Source organism: Ranitomeya variabilis, chromosome 7 (assembly GCF_051348905.1).
Source record: "Ranitomeya variabilis isolate aRanVar5 chromosome 7, aRanVar5.hap1, whole genome shotgun sequence".
NCBI classification, from domain to species: Eukaryota; Metazoa; Chordata; class Amphibia; order Anura; family Dendrobatidae; genus Ranitomeya; species Ranitomeya variabilis.
The window spans coordinates 52630903-52658075 of record NC_135238.1 but is presented as its reverse complement, the minus strand read 5'-3'; the positions used below and the strand labels follow the sequence as shown (position 1 = coordinate 52658075).

The window sequence follows — 27173 nt, the reverse complement described above, 5'->3', positions numbered from 1 at the left end:
CAGAGAAGAATCTTAGCTAATGCCCCCTTTAGTGAAGGGGAAATTTCCATATAAAGTTTACAAGCTGATATTTTTGCAACAGCAATGAGAAATATATGAAAAATGGGTCCTCTTTTAAATGGTACATAGTACATGTCCAATAATGTACTACGTGATGGGAATTTTTTCACTGGTAATTCTTCTTTTTAATTAGATTCCACTGGATTCACAGCATACCGATATCTGCCAGTTTCAATTTCCCATCCCTAAAGGAAGATTTAATAGATATTTCCCTTATTTTATTTTTACCTGCGCATAATATCAGTTTAATATTGCTTCTTGTACATAGAGACATAGGTCGTCAGGGTTCATATTTCTGTTCCCATGGTTAAGCACTGATGATAATCCATTAAAGCTTTTAACACTAATTACCAGTTATCTGAAATGTATAATGCTTTACTCCTCCAATTCCAACAACAAAATAAGGAATTATTAGTACAAAAGCAGAATACAAAATCTCCACTGCCTTTGTATAACTACAAGGCACTGAAAACAAATTTTTACAGGACTGCTAGCCATCCCAAAGCCCTCTACAGCTTCTACCTCATTCTTTCGAGGGCTTTTTCTTGAAATAATTGTCCAGCCAATCAACTTGTTAAAAAATTCCACAGCAGATGGAGATATGGACTTTATAATCCACACTTTAGAACTTCTTGATGAAGGATCATTCAATCAACATATTCAGTCAATAATTGAAATGATGCTAATACATCCAGAGCAGATGGAATGTGTATTATAAGGCATGAACCAAGGCTACATACTAGCCAAGAAGAAGCCATGATTGTGCCAGGACAATTCCAGGTTCTAAATGACATAAACGGGTGGGGTCTGTGCTTGTCCCGTCCAAAAGTGGGTGTCTTATGGGTTTTCAAGAGATTTGAGGGAGGATGTTTTTGGACAGTCTTTGGGGTGGGGTTTAAATGCCCCCAAAATTAGGTGTTCAAATATTAGTACGTATGTTGATGTATCATAGGTAGAAGTAGACAATCGAGATCCCATGTGTAGAAATAGAAATTATAAAACTTCTAACTCCGTACTATAGTTCTTTAGTCAATCTCTTGTCTCATGGATAAAAATCCATCAGTAATTCTGAGTCGAGGGAACTTGCTGCCCTTTTTAAGAGTGGCAGGGTTCATCCTTTGCCTTTAGGGTCCCTGTGCGGCACCTATGGTTTCCTCTGTCCTGTTTGATATTAATGTGGAACTAAACTTCTTAAAGTTTTTTTTATATATTTTGAAGAATACTGCAGATTAGTGGGAGTTCAGGAAGTAAGACCATCATGGATCATTTAAAAGACCCTTCCCCAATAACTTCCCTCTCCAACATGACTGAAGGAGAACTTACTTGCCTCCTTTCCAAATCACACCTCACCACCTGTGCACTTGACACCATCCCTTCTCACCTGCTCCCCAACCTCACTAACACGCTCATTGCAGCCCTAACCCATCTCTTCAACCTATCGCTATCTTCTGGTACTTTCCCCTCTGCCTTCAAACATGCCACCACCACATCCATCCTCAAAAAAGCTAACCTTGACCCAACTGCTATGCCCAGCTATCGCCCCATATCCCTGCTCCTGTTTGCTTCCAAACTCCTTGAGCAGCATGTCCATGGTCAACTTTCCTCCAACCTCTCATCTAACTCTCTCCTTGACAACCTCCAATCTGGCTTCCGCCCCCACCACTCCACCGAAACTGCTCTGACCAAAATTACTAATGACTTACTCACAGCCAAAGCTAACAGACAGTTCTCCATCCTCCTCCTTCTCAACCTGTCCTCTGCTTTCAACACAGTCGACCACTGCCTACTGCTACAGATTCTTTCTTCCATCAGCATCAAAGGCCTTGCCCTGTCCTGGATTGCCTCATACCTTTCCGACCGCACATTTAGCTTTTCTGTCCTAGGGCCTCTACTTTTTTCCATCTATACCCTTGGCCTAGGACAACTCATAAAGTCCCATGGCTTCTAGTACCACCTATATGCGGACAACACTCAGATCTACCTCTCTGGCTCAGATGTCGCCTCTCTTCTGCCCAGAATCCCAGAGTGTCTGTCAGCCACATCCTCCTTCTTCAACTCTCGCTTCCTAAAACTCAATGTAGACAAAACCAAACTCATCATCTTTCCCTCATCTCGTGTATCCCCCCTACCTGCTCTATCTATTATGGTAAATGGCATCACGCTTTCTCCCGCACCTGAAATCCGCTGCCTCGGGGTAACTCTCGATTCTGCCCTGTCCTTCAAACCGCACATCCAAACTCTTGCCACTTCCTGTCGCCTCCAACTCAAAAATATTGCCAGAATCCGTCCCATCCTCAGCCCACAATCTACTAAAACTCTTGTGCATGCCCTCATCATCTCCAGCCTTGATTACTGCAACACCCTCCTCTGTGGCCTCCCCGCTAACTCCCTTGCACCACTCCAGTCTGTCCTCAACTCTGCTGCTCGGATAATCCATCTCTCTCCTCGCTACTCCCCTGCTTCACCCCTCTGCAAATCCCCCCACTGGCTCCCAATTCCCCAACGAATCCAGTTCAAACTACTAACACTGATATACAAAGCCATCCGCAACCTGTCCCCTCCCTATATCTCTGAACTAATCTCCCACTATCTTCCCTCACGTAATCTTTGATCCTCCCAAGACCTCCTACTCTCCCCCACACTTATTCGTTCCTCACACAACCGCCTCCAAGATTTCTCCCGAATATCCCCCATCCTCTGGAATTCCAAGCCTCAACACGTCCGATTATCCACCACCCTTCAGACGGAACCTGAAAACCCATCTCTTCAGGAAAGCCTTCAGCCTGCAAAAACCATTCTACCGCCTCACCAACCACCCGAGCTGCCGCCTCACCAACCACCCGAGCTGCCGCCTCACCAACCACCCGAGCTGCCACCTTACCAACCACCCAAGCTGCCGCCCCACCAACCACCCGAGCCGCTGCCGCCCCACCAACCACCCAAGCTGCCGTGTCGCCACCGCCAGAGCTGCTGCCTCACCAACCACCCGAGCTGCCGCCTCACCAACCACCCGAGCTGCCGCCTAACCACAACCAGAGCTGCCGCCACACCAACCTCCTGTCTCTTCCCCATTATCCCATAGAATGTAAGTCCCCTCAGTACCAGTCTGTCATTGTAAATTTGTTTACTGTTAACGATATCTATAAAACTGTATGTAACCCCTATTCACATGTACAGCACCATGGAATTAATGGTGCTATATAAATAAATAATAATAATAATAAAAGACCTGCATAAGCCGGAGCCCAGCAGTGTACAAGCTTAGTTGAAAGTCCTTACACGACTGTGCGTGCCCTCATGCAGGAGCTCTATACTTCTGCTCCCAGAAGTGAGAGCTTCAAAATATTCTTTTGCCGGAGCGCTCCTCCCCTCCCCATCGATTTTTAAAAGAACCAACTGTCATCTCCTCATTCCTAACATATAAATGTGACACTCCAGGTTCCTGGTTGTCACAGTGGCATTGCTTTCCTCCCGGGGAGAGTGATGTCACACTTGGAAGCGAGGGAGGATCTTCTGTATCAGGTAAACAGAAGCATACAACATGTTTACACTCCAGGCCAGAAGGGGGAGTTCTGATCCAGCTTGTGGATGGCTCCCCTATATATATTTTAGTCTGGAGGGAAAGCTCAGACAGAGACGAGAACAGTGAGTGCCGGAAGGACTGAAGGGGCCGTGCAGCCACGAGGGTGCTGAAAATCCTGGAAAAGGGAAACAGAAGGAAGAACAGATTGTAGTGAGTGTGTAGGAGAAGAGAAGCGTAGGAGAGTGAGACCTGGGAAGAAAAGCTGCGACTGAGCTACCTCCCTGCAGAGCGCAGACACCGGTAGCCGGAAGACTGAGGTTGTGAGGGACTCCAAGACTCACAGCTGAAACCGGCAGGACAGCTGGACTTCACATCACCTGTCCGCCCTAACATGTGGAGACACAGTGGCGCATAGAGCCCGGGTCACGATAGAGACCCTGTAAAAATGCTCGAGCCACCTGTCATACGGGTTAGTGTCCCACCTTTAAGGAGGACAGAGAGAACAGCGAGGACCTTGACAGAAGCCACAGGCAGCAAGGGACTACACCACCACACTAGTAGGAAGGCTTTCAACTCCACCTGGTAAAGGGGACCCTGAACTCGCTTCCAAGCCGGCCAGACTCTGCCTGTACCTGTGATCTGGTGTCCTGGACTGTGGCTGCCTGAAGTCTTCAGTAAACCAGGTAGAGACTGCAAACCTCTGTCCTCCGTTTCTTTCTACACTACCCACCATCTCCATCTACACACCGGGAGCCCTGAGTGACCCATCTTCACCTGTGGGAAGCCATCCCATCCCTGCTGCCACATCACCCCAGAGGACCCCTTTAAGCAGCATCAGTCATCCCTGACGGAATACCACAGGTGGTGTCATAAACAAACTTTATTTACAAAACCCCTTTAAAGACCTTTCCTTTACCATGGGCACCCAGGGCCATGGACCGGGTCGCCGCCGCCTTGACACATCCCTTTAAGTACCGGACCCGGTACCGAGTACCCCTAGGCCCCGGCGAGCGTTCCATGAACAATATGTACGAGTTATGATAACTTCTTCGGAAAGGGGAGGGCAATTTTAAATCATAGAATCACAGAATGTTGGAGTTGGAAGGGACCTCCAGGGTCATTGTGTCCAACCCCCTACTCAATGCAGGATTCACTAAACCATCTCAGACAAATGTCTGTCCAGCCTCTGTTTAAAAATTCCATTGAAAGAGAACTCACCAACTTTCGGGGCAGCCTGTTCCATTCATTGATCACCCTCACTGTCAAAAAGTTTTTTGTAATATCTAATCTGAATCTTCTCCCCTTCAGTTTCATCCATTGCTTCTCATGTTTCCATGTGCAAATGAGAATAAGGATGATCCCTCTACACTGTGACATACCTTCGGATATTTGTAGAAATATTTATATATTTTGTAAATGATTTTTAGCAGTTCTTTTTTGTTGTAAAAAAAAATAAACATTTAAAAAAGAAAATCTTATTTCTTATTTTTCTGTACATTTTCCCCTAAAAAAAGGGATAAAAATGACATCAAAATTTAAGCCTCGTGTATCCTCCCATAAGAAAAGGCAAGAGCTATTTGAATTTCTCAACAAGAAAAGTTTTTAGAGATATTAAAAGCTCTTATACACTAAAACCCTAAAATATGCCTGAACAAGATTAGGGGAAAATGACACCTCCTTGGGAAGGACCATAAAAATTACAAAAACCTGAGCAATCAGTGGGGGTATCAGGACTTTGACCCGCAGTGGTCTGTAGGAAATTTTAAAGGGTTATTCATTATATATATTTATTTTATAATCGGGTTGCTGCTGTATGAAATATCAAACTCAGATATGCTCACCAGTGCTGCTTCTCTGCTGCTTTGCCAGTTTTTGTTGACCGGCTGCAGCGGTAACATCACCACCAATACAGCACAACTGACAGCTGTAGCCAATCACTGGGCTCTGCAGCTCATGCCATCTTTATCGGTAGAGCTCAGTCATTGGCTGCAGAGGTGACATGCGCTGTAATGTTGATATCACCGCTGCAGCCTATCAACAAGGATCGGAAAAGCAGCGCTGGAGCAGGGGAAGGTGAGTATAGATGTGTTTGTTATTAAATAAAAATTGTGTACTATGACTTTTAAGGGCCTGCAACATACGAAAAAAATGCAAAAGTTCAGTTCTACTTTAAAGGGAACCTGTCACCTGAATTTGGCGGGCCCTTTTTTCGGTCTGCTGGGCGGTGTTTTCGGGTCTTTTATTCACCCCTTCCTTTCCAGCTGGCCACACGCTGGCCGCAATATTGTCTTGAAGTTGTTTTGCTTTCCAAGCGCAGTATGCTTTTGCCCAAATGCGGGCAAAGCCAAAAAGCATTAGTGCGCATGCACCGGCGCACTATGTCCCGGAAGTATTTTGCTGTGTTCCGGGACATAGTGCGCCGGCGCATGCGCACTAATGCTTTTCGGCTTTACCCGCAGTTGAGCAAAGCATACTGCGCATGCGCAAGGCAAGATTGCCATGCGCACGCGTGTTCTACGGAGGAAAGCGAATCAACTTCAAGACAATATTGCGGCCAGCGGGAAAGGAAGGGGTGAATAAAAGACCCGAAAACACCGCCCATTGGACCGAAAAAAGGGCCCGCCAAATTCAGGTGACAGGTTCCCTTTAAAAATATTAGAAGTCTCCATAGAGACTTGCGCCTTCTCTTTGATAATGTTACCATGGACCTATAATTAGGGATTAAACGATTTTCTCTTATTTATAAGCAGCGAGAAACATTGCAGAATTTTGTAGAATTACGAAAGGATCATAATTGTACAGAAACAGCTGGTTACAGAGGAACTTTAATTGTACATTAGTTGCCCTGGATACTGCACTTGTCAGCGATGTACCAAGAGTCCTCGTCTCGGGCACAACTGCTTCCTCATTACTGCATGGCCATGGCCGGAACATATGCTGCTGGATCCTACTTATGATGCAGAGGAAAGAGCAAACACAATCCATCCAGAACATGATGTACAAGATCATTAGCGGAGAGTGAGTCACGCTGGTGCCATTCCAATAGGATCTTCTTTTACTTTCCCAGAAAACTCTTGAGCTCTTACTTTATAGGATGAACAAGTACATTTTGACATGATCTTCAATGATACTAATGGAGACTTAAGTGTTACCTAAGAATATTTCCCTAGGTAGTATAGCAATATGGATATAGCATATGAAAGACTATCCAGATACTTCTAAGAGGACCTGTCACGAGGTCAAAAGTAGGCTGTTTTATTTCTTATTTTATACCTGCTGCTCCCCTGAGTATTCTGTTTTTCGATATTTATTTTTTAATCCGCCCTATTGTTATTGAAATATGGGTTTTTAATATAGTTCTAAATGGACAAAAAGGGATTTTTTTCCAGCACCAAAGGAAAATAATTAAAATTAGCCTTTAATCACATAGGATAAAAAAAAACTTGCAGAATGTGCACATATTAAAAAAATCCATAATGCTTATGGATTTCAGGTGTAAAAAGCCTTAATCATAACCCTTTTTGTAATATGTTCACATTCTGACTTTTTTTTATCCTATATGATTAAAGGCTAAGTTTTATCTACTGTACTTTCCTTTAGTTCTGGAGAACATCAACTTTTGGACAATTGAGAGCTATGTGACCTGGAAGCCAGACCAGTGCAAAATCCGGGAACAACACCAAGACCACAGACTGTCTGTTCTGGAAGTTTCCCGGGCTACTAGTCTCTAAGACAGGAGTGGTGAGCGGAATTGACACTTTTCTCTTTTTATTTAATACTGATTTTAATGGTCCTTATGTAGGGAGGTGACCGGATGCAATGCACAGATGAGCACAAGGAAGGAACAGACAACAAACTATTTACTGTTTCCAGTAAGGTGGAAATTTGTGGAACTGGGGAAGCAGTTTAACAACAGAAAAACAGCAAACACACAAGTGGGTTCTATAATGCAAAACATACAGTAAGTCTTCAAGTTAAATCAAAATAATCAAAGCCTTTTAAAGGATTATACTGGTATCTGTCTGACAGGGGTGTTACAACCATTCCTCGGATAGCTGCTACGCTAGCTCATCTTTACACAATGGCCCTAATGGGGGTCACTGGGAATTCCCGCTAGGCCACAAATCCTCCTAACGAAGTCTATCAAGGAACGCTGAGCCTCTTTTGTCCCAGCCAATCCCACCCCATCTGTTGTCCTACCCCAGGCTGATCCCTGTACCATAAGTTGGCTCCAAAAGTGATGGCCCAGCTCACTTGTGTCTCCCTCCTATCACCGCAAGCGTCCTTCCCCGGTCAAAGTCTCCTCTCGGATCTTCAGTGTTTGATTGACGGAGGGTGTCTCCTGGGCTTGGGGGAAAGAAGGCTGGACTCTGGCTTTCGGCTGGCATCGTTTGGCAGGGGGTTTGGACCCTAAGCGGCGCAAATCTGGTCTTAGGGTCTTGACCGCCATAGTTGGGTCTTTGGGTCACTGGGCATCGTCCGGGTTACTTCTGACAGTGGCCAGCACCTGCTGTCGCATGCTTTTCGCTGAGGCCTGTCTCTATGGTTTCAGCATCCATCATCTCTGGCCACACCTCACCTTCCCTTGGTGCCAAATCATGCTGCAGTTTGGGGCCCAGGATTTTTATATCCAGGAACTTTGTCATCAAAGGCACCTGACTGGGTGCTGCACTTCAACTCGTCCCACCTGCAGATTTTTCGGTGCCGATTGGTTCTGCATGATCTCATCTAGCCAGTAGGTGGCAGTCTTCCCGCACTAATCACACATCATGCAGGGGCTCTTCAGGATTACCATCGACTCCTCTTACACTTACCAATGGGGGTCATTTTTCCCCATTTCTGACCAGGCATATTTTAGGTTTTTATTGCACATGCGATTTTAACCCCTTTTCGACATCAGGCGTAATAGTACGCCACTGTCAGACACCCTCCCTTTGATGTGGGCTCCGGCTTTGAGCCCACATCTTTTCCGGCACAAGTGAGATGTAATCACCTGTATGTAGCAGTGGCAATTGAATTATGGCACCTTCTAGTCTCCCATGGTGAGTATTGAAGCATGCAAAAAGTAAAAAAAATGTTTTTAAAAATATAAAAAAAATAAAAAAGTTCAAATCACCCCCCTATTGCTCCATTCAAAATAAAACAATAAAAAATCAAACATACCCATATTTGGTATTGCTGCACTCAGAATCGCCCGATCTATCAATAAAAACAAGGATTAACCTGATCGCTAAATAATGTAGCGAGAAAAAAAGTAAAAACCCACAAATTAAATTTTTTTGGTCTCTGTGACATTGCATTAAAATTCAATAAGGGGCGATCAAAAGATCGTGTCTGCACCAAAATGGTATCATTAAAAACGTCAGCTCAGCACGCAAAAAATAAACCCTCACCCAACCCGAGATAATGAAAAATGGAGACGCTACGGGTATCGGAAAATGGCGCAATTTTTTTTTAACAAAGTTTTGAATTTTTTTCACCACTTAGATAAAAAAGAACCTAGACATGTTTGATGTCTATGAACTCTAAAAGACCTGGAGAATCATAATGGAAGATCAGTTTTAGCATTTAGTGAACACAGTGAAAAAGCAAAACAAAAAAACTACTGTGGCATTGCACTTTTTTTTAGCAATTTCACAGCACTTTGAATTTTTTTCCCCGTTTTCCAGTACACGATATGTTAAAACCAATGGTGTTGTTCAAAAGTACAACTCGTCCAGCAAAAAACAAGCCTTCACATGGCCATATTGACCAAAAATAAAAAAGTTATGGCTCTGGGAAGAAGGGGAGCAAAAAATGAAAATGCAAAACCAAAAATACCTCTGGTCGTTAAGGAGTTAATGACTATAAAGAATTTTATTGTTCAGATATTTAGATAACTTTGCCCCTTTTGGGGGCTTAAATGAGGCTTTATTTTGATGTCAATTTTCCTTTTTGTAGCTAATATCTGGGGAAAATGTAAAGAAAAATAAGAAATACTTTTCTATTTTTCAAAAATTTTTCATTTTTTTTACAACCAGAAAGAACAGCTAAAAAACATTTAAAATGGCATTGCCCTTTAAATAGAAATTATTTTAACTTGTATATATTGTACATATTTTTGGAGAGAGGAGATAACTATTTGTGCTTTTAAAAATCTATGGAGCGGATTAGCAACTAGTTATCCAGAAACAACAGTTACAGTTCTACATAGAACCTGTGACAGATAGGAGATGTTGATTTAGAATGAACCAGCTACTATAGGGGTTAAAATGGTTATAGCAGACAGGGAGTGGTTAGCACAGCCCCAAGGGATACTGGGAAAGTTGTTATTGTGTCCTGAAAAGTCAAAAGTAAGGTGTGTGCTAGAGAGTCTCCTGTCAGACTGAAATTAGACAAGCTGCATAGGCCAGTTCTTCCTGGGAAGTGATTGCTGTAATCATAGAAGCAGTCAGGACAGCCTGGAGCATCTTTATTACATCAAGATAGAAGTGACAGAGCTCCAGCACCGGACTCATTCCCTCCTCCCAACTCACTGCATGAGCAAGGTGCAAGTCTGCTTAGGTTAAGACACTGTGTGTGAAGAGAAGTTATCTGTGAAGAGAAAGTTTCTGTAAAGAGACTTTCATATATGTTTATGAAGCATTGCATGAAGAGAAGGGATTCTATGTGATGAAAAGAAGCTTGAATAAAACCCCTGTGATCGACTTCAGCTCAGAACTGTATCATAGCTGTGAACCTGTAAACCATTACCTCACCTCTACTGTGAAGAATTATAATTAATGGTTGCCCTGAATAAGATTTCCTCAGGATTCCAACAAGAACTCATGTTTCCTTTGTATCACCCTCATATCCTGAGTGGCGTGCATGCAACAAACCTAATGTGCGTAAGCTGTCATCCCTCATCTCAAGATTGTAAGAATCTTTGCTCATGATTGGTTACAGGTTCCCTTAAAGATGTTGTCTTACAAATAGTATTGTTGAAACTCAATACAGTATGTGAAGGGCAATATATATTTGCAATATACATCCAGAGTAATTAGAGTGGGTGCAGAGGGGCCCAAAGGCCCAAAAGGTCCCTTTGGCCCATATGAGAAAACCAATATTGCAGTCCCATGAGTTTGAGGCCCTGTTGGACATTTTGCCTCGGGGCCCACAAACTTCAAGTTACACGACTTAAATATACATCACTTATATATATACACCACGTACACATCAATTACACATAGTTCCAGTATTAACCCTTAAAACTTCTAAGAAAGTAAGTACTCATCCAACAGATCTGTAACTATTAACAATTTAGTAAACGCCAATTGGTCTTTTCACCATTTATAGCCAATACATATATGATGTTTACTTTACCTGAGAGCTTGGTATTAAAGCTTTCCACCAATGTCCTCCTTTCACAAGGTCAACCTCATTCAGAGACATGGAGACTTTCCCAATAACACAATGTCGTGAAAACTTGTCAAAATCCACCACCGTCAAGAGCAATGTTCTTCTTTGGGCTTCTAAAAATTGGATGTCAAAGGTATATCTCTCCTCAAATACTGGATTCTGAGTCTTACGTTTGACTCCAGTTTGCTTAGAGTTCTTCTGGTCTGGCAGTAGACACATCTTGACATATGGGTTTGAATGAGCCATGTCTTGTCTAGAACCATCATAAGATATGGGTGGTGGTAGGTCTCTGGCTTCAATTACTCTGACAATCAGATAGTTGTGTAGTAGATCATACTGAGTACTAAAATGCAGCATACCTAGTTGATACTTGGTTAGTATTTCATCATCGGTTAATGAGTCTACGTCATCATTACTAGAATCGACAGGATACAGATGAGGTTCAAATTTCCTAAAATAGTCCTCAGGGGTGTATATTTTTCTCAGGACGGTTGGTTGGACAATTTCTCTTTTTGCTCCCAACGCACCAAACTCAATTGGTTTAATGTCAATTAATGGAGAACTTGGTCTTCTGGATTCTAAACCTAAAAAATGACAATATGTGACATTTTGTATGAATGAAGATACAGATACAGTCCACATGAATGTAACAAAGCAAAAATAATAATCACCTGCTAGATACTGTTTATACCTGTAATATAAGCTCTTACAATTAATAAGTAAAACAGCACCAAGAAATCAATGGTGCTTTAAAAATAAATAACATTAAAATGTTAATAGTATTTCCCATGAATTACATTAATCAACTGTCCATCAGACAGGTATTAAATGTCCAATAGTTGGAGGTCCCAGTACTAGGACTTATCACTAGAAACTCCAAGCAGCGAGAAAGAACAGAGGGATTGGGACCCCATTCTAGTAATCATGATAGACTCAGCAGTCAAACCTCAGGCATTTAAACATTTATAACCTATTCTTTAAGAGACATTTATTGAAGTCATGTTTTATTAATCATTTTGCCCCCGTTTCATGAAAATGAACAGCATAGGTAATTGTGGTCCTTACATACTCCCCTTAATGAGAATCAGTCGGCACAATCCAGCACCACATGCCCTTTCCAAGCCTCTGTGTCACCAGATTGAACTTTTTCTACTTGACTTATCGCTCACTGGCTGTGTTATCAAGCCACTGAGCTGTCAATCAAGTGGAAGAAGGTGGGGCTAAGGGTTGGGGAATAGAGCCCGGGATGCATCAGTAAAAGTGAGGATGACATTATCTTCGAGAGAGCAACATGATCATATAAATAGTTTGAGATCGTGTTTACAGTTTCCCTTTAAAAGGTATGCAATATGGATACTGAACTGTGGAATAAAGTTTAAAAAAAAGCGTAATATGTAGATAATGAAGCCATGTAATAAAAGACAACTTGGTGGAGCTCGAGTAGTTGGGAACTACCCAGTCCTGACCCTTAGTGCCGGTATAAAGAAGATACAGAAACTTGCCTCAGAAGGTTATGATATTTCCAATCACATCAGTAGATAATGCGAGGCCCATCAAGAATTGAACACAGTCCTTGTTTGTATTTGATCAGCGAGGTCGCCATCTGCCAAACCACCATCAGACTAACTTTAACTAAAGTATCTCATTAAAAAGGGTTTACGAGATTTCAGCCCCATTCTTATTCATGGACTTCAAGTAAATAGACTTAACCCCCCCATACAAATTAGATAGTTGTCGGCCGAGTGATGCTTCAGCCAATCGTTTAGCCAACAGTCATCTTGGTCGTCTCTCTATTACGTAGAAGAGCTCATTCAGCCGAACGCTGCTGTATTCTCTTTGAGAAAGCTGCCAAAAGACATCTCAGCTGGTGGCTTATCACCAGGAGAACAAAGTGATAGGCTTTCCGAAATCAGACATGCCCGATCAACATATCTCCCGACACTCAGTTGGCCGATGCTCCCATAACCTATACATATTAGCCGGTTGGCCAAAACCATCAATTTCGGTTGATGTGACCAACATTTGTCTAATGTGTATGGAGGCTTAAACCACAACACCAGGCACTGCCAACAGACAAGAGTGACACTGTATCTACAAGAAAGATGCTAAGTTTTTGAAATCTCAAACACTTTGTCGTGCATTGAATTATGGATCGTCTCCCATCTTTGAATTTTTTTTTTTAGTCAGCCCCAATTACGGTAAATGAAAAGTTCATTAATTGATGTTAAAAACAGACCACAGGTTACAATTCCTTTCACTAGAAACAATTGACATGTCTCCATACACAGGTGTGACCATCCTGAAAGACCCCCTTAATACAGATTCCCACCTCACACAGACTTCCAATGTGACTACTACAAATAGTATATAGAGATTGGCTTGGATCACAAGGTGACCAAATCTCTCCAGAATCTAAAAGTAGAAGATTCCTTGAGTGCAAATGTTACAGATCTATAGTTTTAGTGTCGGTGGAATGTTCGATGATAATAAATATTGTATATGTGGGTTTAGAAGTCTTACTTGAAATACGTCTGGTAAGACTATATGTAGATCTGGATGTATCTGAAGAAGAACGTCTTCTGTCGGGTGATGTCTCCTGTGGAGTAGGAGGAGGTTCACTTGTTGCGTTGTCTGAATCCCCCTCCTTGTCTTCGCTCCGATTACTTATCCTGGTAAATTTATGGCACAACATATTTTATTTGCAAACAATAGAAATACTGCCTTTATGAGATAACAGTATAACAGAGTGAATCAATTTTTCGTGAAGTGTTCCATCATCTCTTTTCCTATGCAACAATTTTGGGAATGGTACATATACGACAAAAAATAGGAGCAAAGCCCATGATCAACACCTGGAGCGGTCAATGACCAGAGATTGCCATTTATCCAATTAGATGCTGTAATTATTTGGTGCTGATTCCTAAAATAGCTAAGGGAGCAACAATGTCCCACGTCTGCCATCTTGGCACCCCTATTAGGTTCTGCAAGACGTAGGTCTAATAGGTGTACCACTGACCGGCAATAGTTAATAATACACAGAAATACTGCATTATTACAGTAAATTAGACAATTAATAAATCTTGTGCTCAAATCCCTTAGAAGGACTAAAATAAAGAACTATTTTTCAAGCTGTTAAAAAGTATAAAAAAGGACATAAATACTTTTCCTGATATAGTGATATGAAAAAATAATAACAAATGCACGTAATTTGCATTGTCAAGTCCAAAATAGCCTAAACTATAAAGTTACCAGGTTTAAAAAGAAGAGCAAAAGATAACAAATGTCGGCAGAATTGCTCTTTTTGTTCTTTCTGCTGCCTCAAAATAAATTCCAGCTCATCCTTTAGAAAATAAGACCTCACACGTCTCTATGGAAAGAAAAATTAAAGAATAAGTACGGGCTTTCAAAATATGATGAGTTGATGACCCAAAAATAAATGATATTTTCACAATTGTTTTTGTGCTAAAGTAATATCTGTTTTTTTTTCCTTTGATTCTCACCAAAACATTAATCAAATTGTTTTAATACATTGTATGTTATTTTATTTTTTAGTCCTTTCCAAAGATAAAATGAATGCCACTTCTTAAAAAAAAAAAAAAGCAAACACAAACAATAGAACCTAACAGATGATACAGCAGCATGAAGTCTCACTTTACTAACATCCATGGTGGCGTTTGAGCAGGAAAGGGCCCCAGGATCTCCACTTCATCTTCACTTGACTGGCAGCAGCTGCATTCGTAGCACTTCTGACAGCAGTTTCTGCATGTCCATCGGCACAACAGCAGATCTGAAATCTTAGATAGGAACCCCTGTTCCAAAACAAAGCAACAAACAGCAATTTGTAACCTGGAGAACTCAACTTCCATTGGCAATCATGTGTGGTGTGATTCATGGAGGAATGTCAGCAGTTATCGAGAGCCAAAGATAGTCATCATTCTGCAACATTGTGTTTTCCTACTTTCTCTTTATCCTCAATTATTTACTTAAATGAGGAACATAACATAATACAATCTATTGTCAATTATTATTGATCCTAAATCAATTAAAATGTCCATAGAAAAATCATATTAGGGGTATAACTATACAGATGAAACTAGAAGTTTACACACACTATATGAAAATACACATCTGCATGTTTTTCTCAATATCAGACATGAAATCAGAATAAAACTTTCCCGTTTTAGGTCAATTAGGATTACCAGAATTATGAATATTTGCCAAATGCCAAACAAATGAGAATGTTTTAAGGCATTTTTATTCCTTACTGCAAGTCAAAGGTTTACATACACTAAGATTACTGTCTTTACACAATTCTGGACTCCCAGATGATGATGTCATGTGTTTGGAAGTTTTTTTTGCAACATCTGAGTTAATTAGAGGCACACCTGTAGATGTATTTTAATGCACACCTGAAACACACTGCTTATTTGTGTAGCATCATGGGAAAGTCAAAAGAAATCAGCCAAGATATCAGGAAGGGAATTGTGGACTTGCACAAGTCTGGCTCATCCTTGGTTCCTCATTCATCTGTACAAACAATTATACACACATACAAACAAGATGAGAAATGTCCAGTCATCATACCGCTCAGGAAGGAGACGGGTTCTGTGTCCCAGAGATGAATGTGCTTTAGTCTGACATGTGCATACCAACCCAAGGACAAAAGCAAAAGACTTTGTGAAGATGATGGTGGAAGCTGGTAAGATTGTGTCAATATCCACAGTGAAACTAGTACTGTATCAACATGGGCTAAAAGGCCACTCTGCCAGGAAGAAGCCATTACTCCACAAGAAACATAAAAAGCCAGATTAATGTTTGTAAATGCACACAGGAACAAAGGCCTTAATTTTTGGAGTCAAGTCCTGTGGTCTGATGAAACTAAAATTGAACTTTTTGGGCATAATGACCATCGTTACATTTGTAGGAAAAAGGGAGAAGCTTTGAATCCTAAGAACACCATCCCAACCGTGAAACACGGAGAGGCAGCATCATGTTGTGGGGTTGTTTTGCTGCAGGAGGGACTGGTGCACTTCACAAAATAGATGGCATCATGAGAAAAGAAGATTATGTGGCAATACTGAAGCAACATCTCAAGACATCAGCCAGTAAGTAAAAGCTTGGGCGGAAATGGATCTTCCAAATGGACAATGACCCAAAGCATACTGCCAAAATGGTAAAGTGGCTTAAAGATAAAGTCAATGTTCTGGAGTGGCCATCACAAAGCCCCGATCTCAATCCTATTGAACATGCATGGGCAAAGCTGAAAAGGCCGGTGCGAGCATGGCGACCTACAAACCTGGATCAGTGACACCAGGTCTGTCAGGAGGAATGGGCCCAAATTCCGACCAACTATTGTGAGAAGCTTGTGAAAGGATACCCCAAACGTCTGACCCAAGTCATTCAGTTTAAGGGCAATGATACCTAATAATAATGAAATGTATAGAAATTTTTGACTTTGCAGTAATAAAATACCTTAAAACATTCTCTTTCTCTCACAGTATTCTGGCATTTGGAAAATATTAATAATGATGGTAATCCTATTTGGCCTAAAACGGGAAAGGTTTATTTTGATTTCATGTCAGATATTGAGAAAAACATGCATGTACGTCTTTTTATATAGTGTATGGAAACTGCTGGTTTCAACTGTATGTGCTCAACTCTGTGTAATCAGAAACAATGGAATCTACGCCTGGAATCCAAATAACAGACTCCTCCTGTCCTTCCTGTGTATTGTACGCGCTGGTTACTTGCACTGTACAGCACTGATTTCAGATGTATAATTGCCATATAATAGAAAACACCAGACATCCTTTCCTTAGAAACAGAATTGTTAGAATAAAAGCTTGTTGACCAGAAAAACCCAGCGCCACCTCTGTGTAGGGGCTGTTACTGGTATTGCAATTTAGCCCTGGTCACTATATTTGGGCTAAGCTATGATACCAGATACAACTCTTGAAGAAAAGTGGCACTGTTTTTGGTCCTTAAAGGGAATCTGTCACTACGTTTTTTTTGCTACCCCATCTGAGAGTAGCATGGGCCATAGACCTTGACTCCAGCGATATATCACTTACTGGGCTGCCTGCTGTCGTATTGATAGAATCCCGGTTTTCTCTGCTGTAGATCTAGCAGTTCTCTGAATACTGAGCTCTGTATATCCCCGCCCACACCACTGATTGGTAGATTTCTGTGTACACTGTGCATAGGCAGAAGGTTGCCAATCAGTGGAGGAGGCAGGGTTACAAAGAGCAGGAGAACTATATGGCACATGACAACTAGTCTTCTAGTGATAATCTACAGCAAGCAACCGAGTAAGTGACACATCACTGGAATCAGGGTCTCTGCCCCTACATTATGCTACTCTCATTTTAGGAGATAAAAACCTGGTGACTGATTCCCTTCAAGTTACTTTTAAATTCTGATGCAAGTCATGCAATACTAAAATCAGATAGTCAATGAAACTGGAAGGACTAAGGCAATGAAGAACTAGAGAGGTACAGTAGAGCCCCCTAAAAGTATATATTAACAAATTTGGGGACATTTATTTTTAGCAAAATTAATGCATTCTTTGACTAACATTAAAAATAATTTTGCAATCTCATTTCATTTAAAAGCTTCTTCAGCCTCTATGTATGACAGTACATGGCTAAACGAGCTAACGATCAAATCCATCAGTCAGCTTGTACTGACCAAGAGTAACTCTTATCTCTCTTATCCTTAAAGATGATTTATGACCACCTTCAACAGATCAACCTTTAAAAGGGTAAAACATGTTGTACTTTTATTTTTTCATTGACCTATCCGGCCATACACAAGGATAAAGCATAATCAGAGAACTTCAGATCCACTCACCTCATTTATTGGCTCCAACTGTCCTTTTTGATATCCGAAATTCAGTAAATAGGAAAGCATTAAAAGAAAGAACAAAACCAATTTAGTGCTTGGCTCTTTTATTTTTTTAAACATTGTTGTCAGATCCAATTTTGTATACACCAGATATCAGATTGAGACGATCCATTTCCTTAAATGTCATATTTGGAATTAAAAGTAATAGTATTAAAAACAGAAATATGGTATAAGCTGTTCATTTTGGTCTATAAAATAGATAGTCGACTGGGAGGAGGGAGATGCAGCTTCAGTTTCTCTCTTTCTCCTCTGGAAGGGCAAGTAAAAGTGGAAGACCAGGAATAGCCTGCCGATTCTGCAGCCACAAAGAAAAAAATATACAGTTTCATTAGGCAGCAGAGGAAAAAAAAAGACCCAAAACACAGGGTAGATAAGCCATTACTAAAATAGAAATGGAGTTAGCAAGTATTAGGATTAGAACTTGTAAAATAATAAAAAAAATAATAAAATAACTATTACTTGACTAATCAGTCCTCGTCCACCAGCATCGATGATGTCCATTGGTCATGTGACTGTGGTGTCCAATTACTGATCTCAGTAGTGACATTTGCATATATGACACATGACCAATGAGGCCAATGATTGGCTGCAGAGGTCATGTGGCCAATGGACATAATGTTATTGGTGCACGACTGGTGGAGATAGACCAGAGTTGTTGTGAAGGAGCAAAGGGGGACTGATCAGGAAAGTATTGATTCTTTTATTGGTTCACAACAATTCCTGATAACTTTCTGAAAATCCTGGACATCATCATATATATTCTATACAAACAGTTATATGTCAAATGAAATCTATCACCAGGTTTTTCTACCCCATTTGAGAGTAGCATGATGCAGGGGCAGAGATCCTGATTCCATGACTTGAGAGCAGTATGATAAAGGGCCAGAGACCCTGATTTCATGATTTGAGAGCAGTATAATGTAGGGGCAGAGACCCTGATTCCATGATTCCAGCAATGTGTCACTTTCTGGTCTCCTTGCTGCAGTTTGATAAAATTTTGATAAAATCAATGTCTTCCCTGCTGCAGATCTATTAGTTCTCTGAATGCTGAGCTCTGTGTAACTCCACACCATTGATTGGCAGTGTACACTGTGCATAGGCAGACAGCTGCCAATCAGTGATGGGGACTGGTTTATACAGAGCTCATGAATATGGAGAATTACATGGCAGCAGGTTTATTAGTCCTCTAGTTATAATCTCCTGCTGATAAAACAGTGATTTTATCAAAACTACAGCAAGCAGCCTAGTAAGTGATACATCGCTGGAATCAGGCTCTCTGCCTCTACAATATGCTGCACTCAGATTAGGTGTCAAAGACCTGGTGACAGATTCCCTTTAAATTGTAGAAACAATTCTTCTCCACAGGCAAACCAGCAGCTTGGAAACATAGAAAGCAGTGTTCCTGTGCTTCTCATTAGTAAGAAACTCATTAGGGAACATAATTGTAAATTAGCCAGACGCATTGATCATTAGATTCTGGTTACTAAAACACTGGGCACATTAGATAACAGGCAAAGTAATGGATGTTATAGTTCAGTGTCGCCATATATGCTCCTTTGTTAACGAAGCAATAATGACCGGCTAATTGTTTCACCACAACTTAGCGCATAGTCACGTAGATGGTGAATTTTCTTTCACGCTAACAGGCAGGGATGTACAAATAGGAAAGGGAGGATTAAAGGGGTTATCTGGAACTATATTTTTTTAACAAGGGGCCTAGGAACTAACAGGCAGGTAGTGGCTAACTATCTGCCTGTTGTACCCGGCGCCGATCTCCGCCAGCATAGAGCGGTCTGTCCTGCCGGTGATTCAGCGGCTTCTGCTAACGTCACTTCGATAGAGCAGCAGCTTGTCTTCTGCCCTGTTTATGGGGCATGACTGTCGACATCATGATTATTGACAGCCGGCTCCCCAATGCCTGACTGCGGGGAGCCAGCGGTCAATCTGTCACACCCTGTCGACAGAGCAGCCCAGAAGAAGAAGAGCTGCTCTGTTGACATGGAGCATCTAAATTGCAAGCAGGAGCCGGTGCTGGGTACAACAGGCCGGTCATTGCCTCAATTAGCAACTACTCTCATACCTGCCAACTTTTGAAGAATAGAAAGAGGGAAAATGTTGCGGCGCGTGTATCGTGGTATGGCAAATTTTGACCATGCCCATGAACACACCCCAATCCATGCAGATTTACCATTTCTTTCTCCACTGGCAGGAGGAGTTGTCAGAGGGGCGGTGACGGTGAGTGTAATTCAGCAGACGCTCGAGGCTGCAGGGCGTAGACCCAAATCCGGGACTGTCGCAGGATCGGGAACAGATAAGTTGGCCAATTTACGGGTCTCCAGTCCAGCGTCCAGGTCATTGGTACCTGTTGCTGGACAGGAGGCCACAAATCTCTTACATTCCGGCGTTTGATTAGCCAGGGCCGGTTTGTTGTCATTTGTGCGTCATGCTCATCTGTAAGGGTATGTGCACACCTTGCGGATTTTGCTGCGGATTCGCAGCTGTTTTCCATGAGTTTACAGTACAATGTAAACCTATGGAAAACAAAATCCGCAGTGCACATGCTGCGAAAAAAAACACGCGGAAACACTGCATTGTTTATTCCGCAGCATGTTCATTCCTTGTGCGGATTCCGCAGGAGTTTACACCTGCTCCATAATATGAATCCGCAGGTGTAAAACCGCATGTGAAATCCGCACAAAAAACGCAAAAAAAATTGCGGTAAATCCGCGGTAATTCCGCAGGTAATCCGCAGTGCGGTTTACCTGCGGATTTACCAAAATCAGTCCGGAAAAATCCTTAGGACTTTCCGCAAAGTGTGCATGTAGCCTTTGACCGTGTTCGCACGTTGCATAAATACTGTGTTTTTTGTTTTCTGCAGATGTCCACACCAAACTACACAATAACAATCTTCTCCGATTATTGCTGCATTTTTTAGGCCTCTTATTTGATGCCTTTTTGGTGCACTTAATAAAGTAACTGCAGATTTTTACATGTATTTTTTGCTAGGCTTCATACAGAAGGCAAAAGAGAAAAAAAAAGCACCAAAACTGCACAGTTCAGAGGCGTCTTTAGACCACAGGGGGCGCAGTTTTTGAGAAATCACATCCACTTTGCTACGACAGTTAACAGCTAAACACAGCAGAATTTATGTGCAAAAAAACAGCAGAAAAAATCTAATTTATATTACATGTGAACAGAGTTTAATTGTAAAAGCAAAAGTGGATGTGATTTCATAAAATCTCCGCCCTCTGTTTGTCTTAGGCCGGCGTCACACTAGAGAGTTTTACGGACGTATGAGAGCCGCAAAAACTACGCATTGCACACGGACCAATGTTTCTCTATGGGGCAGCTCCTATCTGCCGTATATTTCTCGGCCGGATTTTACAGGCTGAGAAAATCGCACCATGCTGCGTTTGTCAGTATATTGCGCAAGAAACCCGCCAATGAACATCTATGTGTTGTGAATTCTGTTTTTGGCTCCCTCTGGTGGCTACTGGTGGTACTGGCTTACTTTTGTCTGTTATTTCCAGTGCACCTGTTCCCATCAGGAATTGGGAGTTTCCTATTTAGTTTGGCTTCTCAGTCATTCTAGTGCCGGCAATCAATGTTACCAGAGCACCTCTGTTGCTTGCTACCTGCTCCAAGTCTGCAATTCAGCTAAGTTGGATCTTTTGTATTTTTGTGTTTGTTTGTCCAGCATGCATTAATATTCTTTTGCTGCTGGAAGCTCTAGTGATCTGAAATTACTACTCCGGTGTCATGAGTTGATATCGGAGTTAAAGGTAATTTCAGGATGGCTTTTTAGGGTTTTGAGGTGACCGCAAAGTCCTCTTTCGTATTTTCTGCTATCTAGTCAGAGGGCCTCTCTTTGCTGAACCTATATTCATACTGCGTACGTGTTTTCCTCTTACCTAACCGTTATATGTGGGGGGCTACTATCACTTTTGGGGTTTCCCTGGAGGCAAGTCAGGTCTGTGTATTCTTCTACTAGGGGTAGCTAGATCTCCGGCTGGTGCGAGACGTCTAGGGATAAAACATAGGCACGCCCCCCGGCTACTATTATTTGTGTGTTAGGTTCAGCATCGCGGTCATCTGAGATTCCATCTTCCTAGAGCTAGTCCGTTTTTGCCTGAGTCCCTGCCATTGGGAATCATGACAGTATTGCCGGCCCTAATGTATTAAAGGTATTGGCTGAAGAAAGAGAGAAAAAAGAAGTTTCTGACACTTTTTTTTTTTCTTTACTCAGAAGTTCTGTCTAGCCATAATTGCAATCTGCTGCTTTTTTCTCTCCTCTCAACCCCTGAATGGCTCAGATCTCAGCTGTTGAGAAATGGATATCCAGAGTTTAGCTTCAAACCTGAATACTCTTGCTTCTAAAGTTCAAGATATCCAAGACTTTGTTATACATGCTCCTATGTCTGAACCCAAGATTCCTATACCTGAGTTTTTTTCTGGAGATAGATCACGTTTTTTGAATTTTAAGCACAATTGTAAATTGTATCTTTCTCTGAGATCTCGCTCCGCTGGAGACCCCGCTCAGCAGGTTAAAATTGTTATTTCCTTGTTGCGGGGTGACCCCCAGAATTGGGCATTTGCATTGGCACCAGGGGATCCTGCGCTGCTCAATGTGGATGCGTTTTTTCTGGCACTGGGGTTGCTCTATGAGGAACCTAATTTGGAGATTCAGGCTGAAAAAGCCTTGATAGCCCTCTCTCAAGGGCATGATGAAGCTGAAATATATTGTCAAAAATTTCGAAAATGGTTTGTGCTTACTCAGTGGAATGAGTGCGCCCTGGCGGCGAATTTCAGAGAAGGTCTCTCTGACGCCGTTAAAGATGTCATGGTGGGGTTTCCTACGCCCACAGGTCTGAATGAATCCATGACTATGGCTATTCAGATTGATCGGCGTTTACGGGAGCGCAAACCTGTGCACCATTTGGCGGTGTCTTCTGAGCAGGCACCGGAGAATATGCAATGTGATAGAATTCTGTCCAGAAGTGAACGGCAGAATTATAGGCGTAAAAATGGGTTGTGCTTCTACTGTGGTGATTCTGCTCATGTTATATCAGCATGCTCTAAACGCACAAAAAAGGTTGATAAGTCTTTTGCAATTGGCACTTTACAGTCTAAGTTTATTTTGTCTGTAACTTTGATTTGTTCATTATCATCTTTTACCGTGGATGCCTATGTGGATTCTGGCGCTTCCTTGAGTCTTATGGATTGGTCCTTTGCCAGGCGCTGTGGGTTTAGCCTAGAGCCTTTGGAAGTTCCTATCCCTTTGAAGGGTATCGACTCCACACCATTGGCTAGGAATAAACCACAATTCTGGACACAAGTGACTATGTGTATGACTCCTGACCATCGGGAGGTGATTCGCTTCCTTGTGTTGCATAACTTGCATGATGTCTTAGTGCTTGGATTGCCATGGTTGCAAACTCATAATCCAGTCCTTGACTGGAAAACAATGTCTGTGTTAAGCTGGGGATGTCAGGGGGCTCATGGGGAAGTACCTTTGGTTTCCATTGCTTCATCTACTCCCTCTGAAGTTCCGGCATTTTTGTCTGACTATTGTGATGTTTTTGAGGAGCCAAAACTTAGTTCTCTCCCCCCTCACAGGAATTGTGATTGTGCTATAGACTTAATTCCTGGCAGCAAGTTTCCTAAGGGTCGTTTGTTCAATCTGTCTGTGCCTGAGCATGCTGCTATGCGAGAGTATATTAAGGAGTCCTTGGAAAAGGGACATATCCGTCCATCCTCATCCCTTTTAGGAGCAGGTTTTTTTTTCGTGGGTAAAAAAGATGGCTCCCTGAGGCCCTGTATTGATTATCGCCTGTTGAATAAGATTACAGTCAAATACCAGTATCCTTTGCCACTATTGACTGATTTATTTGCTCGTATTAAAGGGGCAAAGTGGTTCTCTAACATTGATCTTCGGGGTGCGTATAATTTGGTGCGGATTAAGCAGGGAGATGAGTGGAAAACTGCATTTAATATGCCCGAGGGCCATTTTGAGTATTTGGTAATGCCTTTTGGTCTTTCTAATGCCCCATCAGTCTTTCAGTCCTTTATGCACGATATTTTCCGTAAATACCTGGATAAATTTATGATTGTGTATTTGGATGATATTTTGATTTTTTCGGATGACTGGGAGTCGCATGTTCAACAGGTTAGGAAGGTTTTTCAGGTTTTGCGGGCCAATTCTTTGTTTGTAAAGGGTTCAAAGTGTATTTTTGGGGTTCAGAAGATCTCTTTTTTGGGGTACATTTTTTCCCCTTCTTCTATTGAGATGGATCCTGTCAAGGTTCGGGCTATTTGTGATTGGACGCAGCCTACTTCCCTGAAGAGTCTTCAGAAATTCTTGGGCTTTGCTAATTTCTATCGTCGATTTATAACTGGGTTTTCAAGTGTTGCTAAGCCTCTGACTGATTTGACTAAGAAGGGTGCTGATGTTGCCAATTGGTCCTCTGCGGCTGTGGAGGCCTTTCGGGAGCTTAAGCGCCGCTTTTCTTCTGCCCCTGTGTTGCGCCAGCCTGATGTTTCGCTCCCTTTTCAGGTCGAGGTTGATGCTTCCGAGATTGGAGCGGGGGCGGTTTTGTCGCAGAGAAGTCCCGATTGCTCAGTGATGAGACCATGTGCATTCTTCTCTCGAAAGTTTTCGCCCGCCGAGCGAAATTATGATGTCGGTAATCGGGAGCTCTTGGCTATGAAGTGGGCATTTGAGGAGTGGCGTCATTGGCTTGAGGGTGCTAGACATCAGGTGGTGGTCTTGACTGATCACAAGAATCTGATTTACCTTGAGTCTGCCAGGCGTCTGAATCCTAGACAGGCGCGCTGGTCGTTGTTTTTCTCCCGGTTTAATTTTGTGGTTTCATACTTGCCGGGTTCGAAAAATGTGAAGGCTGATGCCCTTTCTAGGAGTTTTGAGCCTGACTCCTCTGGTGATTCTGAACCTACGGGTATCCTTAAGGATGGGGTGATTTTGTCTGCTGTCTCCCCAGACTTGCGACGTGCTTTGCAGGAGTTTCAGACTGATAGGCCTGATCGTTGTCCGTCTGGGAGACTGTTTGTTCCAGATGAGTGGACCAGTAGAGTCATCTCGGAGGTTCATTCTTCTGTGTTGGCAGGCCACCCTGGAATTTTTGGTACCAGAGATTTGGTGGCCAGGTCCTTCTGGTGGCCTTCCCTGTCTCGGGATGTGCGTACTTTTGTACAGTCTTGTGATGTTTGTGCTCGGGCCAAGCCTTGCTGTTCTCGGGCTAGTGGATTGTTGTTGTCCTTGCCTATTCCGAAGAGGCCGTGGACGCACATCTCTATGGACTTTATCTCGGACCTCCCGGTTTCTCAGAAAATGTCCGTCATTTGGGTGGTGTGTGACCGTTTTTCTAAGATGGTTCATTTGGTACCCTTGCCCAAATTGCCTTCTTCATCGGAGTTGGTTCCTTTGTTTTTTCAGAATGTGGTTCGTTTACATGGTATCCCGGAAAACATCGTTTCTGACAGGGGATCTCAATTTGTGTCTAGGTTCTGGCGAGCGTTCTGTGCCAGGATGGGCATTGATTTGTCTTTCTCGTCTGCATTCCATCCTCAGACTAATGGCCAGACGGAGCGAACTAATCAGACCTTGGAGACTTATTTGAGGTGTTTTGTGTCTGCTGATCAGGATGATTGGGTCGCCTTTTTGCCGTTGGCAGAGTTTGCCCTTAATAATCGGGCCAGTTCTGCCACTCTGGTTTCTCCTCTCTTTTGCAATTCAGGGTTTCACCCTCGTTTTTCATCTGGTCAGGTGGAATCTTCAGATTGCCCTGGAGTGGACACTGTGGTGGATAGACTGCACCAGATTTGGAGTCATGTGGTGGACAATTTGAAGTTGTCTCAGGAGAAGACTCAACAGTTTGCTAATCGTCATCGTCGTGTGGGTCATCGTCTTCGTGTTGGGGACTTGGTGTGGTTGTCTTCTCGTTTTGTCCCTATGAAGGTCTCTTCTCCTAAGTTTAAACCTCGGTTCATAGGTCCTTATAGGATTTTGGAGATTCTTAATCCTGTATCTTTTCGTTTGGACCTACCAGCATCTTTCGCCATTCATAATGTCTTCCATCGGTCGTTGTTGCGGAGGTACGAGGTACCGGTTGTTCCTTCTGTTGAGCCTCCTGCTCCTGTGCTGGTGGAGGGTGAATTGGAGTATGTTGTGGAAAAGATTTTGGACTCTCGCGTTTCCAGACGGAGACTTCAATATTTGGTTAAATGGAAGGGATACGGTCAGGAAGATAATTCTTGGGTGACTGCCTCTGATGTTCATGCCTCTGATTTGGTCCGCGCCTTTCATAGGGCGCATCCAGATCGCCCTGGTGGTTCTCATGAGGGTTCGGTGCCCCCTCCTTAAGGGGGGGGTACTGTTGTGAATTCTGTTTTTGGCTCCCTCTGGTGGCTACTGGTGGTACTGGCTTACTTTTGTCTGTTATTTCCTGTGCACCTGTTCCCATCAGGAATTGGGAGTTTCCTATTTAGTTTGGCTTCTCAGTCATTCTAGTGCCGGCAATCAATGTTACCAGAGCACCTCTGTTGCTTGCTATCTGCTCCAAGTCTGCAATTCAGCTAAGTTGGATCTTTTGTATTTTTGTGTTTGTTTGTCCAGCATGCATTAATATTCTTTTGCTGCTGGAAGCTCTAGTGATCTGAAATTACTACTCCGGTGTCATGAGTTGATATCGGAGTTAAAGGTAATTTCAGGATGGCTTTTTAGGGTTTTGAGGTGACCGCGAAGTCCTCTTTCGTATTTTCTGCTATCTAGTCAGAGGGCCTCTCTTTGCTGAACCTATATTCATACTGCGTACGTGTTTTCCTCTTACCTAACCGTTATATGTGGGGGGCTACTATCACTTTTGGGGTTTCCCTGGAGGCAAGTCAGGTCTGTGTATTCCTCTACTAGGGGTAGCTAGATCTCCGGCTGGTGCGAGACGTCTAGGGATAAAACGTAGGCACGCCCCCGGCTACTATTATTTGTGTGTTAGGTTCAGCAAAAAGAGAGGCCCTCTGACTAGATAGCAGAAAATACGAAAGAGGACTTCGCGGTCACCTCAAAACCCTAAAAAGCCATCCTGAAATTACCTTTAACTCCGATATCAACTCATGACACCGGAGTAGTAATTTCAGATCACTAGAGCTTCCAGCAGCAAAAGAATATTAATGCATGCTGGACAAACAAACACAAAAATACAAAAGATCCAACTTAGCTGAATTGCAGACTTGGAGCAGGAAGCAAGCAACAGAGGTGCTCTGGTAACATTGATTGCCGGCACTAGAATGACTGAGA

The 27173-nt window shown here is 42.5% G+C and overlaps 1 protein-coding gene across 4 annotated transcripts in view; it reads right to left on the bottom strand.

Moving 5' to 3' along the window:
* The window catches only part of SYT17 (synaptotagmin 17), a 112856-nt gene that overhangs the window by 51570 nt on the left and 34113 nt on the right, over window positions 1-27173 (bottom strand). For 2 of the 4 annotated variants that reach the window (XM_077275089.1, XM_077275092.1), the window contains exons 2-5: window positions 17810-17827; window positions 14612-14769; window positions 13481-13629; window positions 10925-11544 (exon numbers count right to left, since the gene is read on the bottom strand). In XM_077275089.1, the coding sequence (XP_077131204.1) occupies window positions 10925-11544; window positions 13481-13629; window positions 14612-14769; window positions 17810-17827 (945 nt within the window). Of the gene's footprint in view, window positions 1-10924; window positions 11545-13480; window positions 13630-14611; window positions 14770-17809; window positions 17833-27173 lie in introns of all 4 variants that reach the window. The other 2 variants (XM_077275091.1, XM_077275090.1) reach the window with 2 other exon arrangements.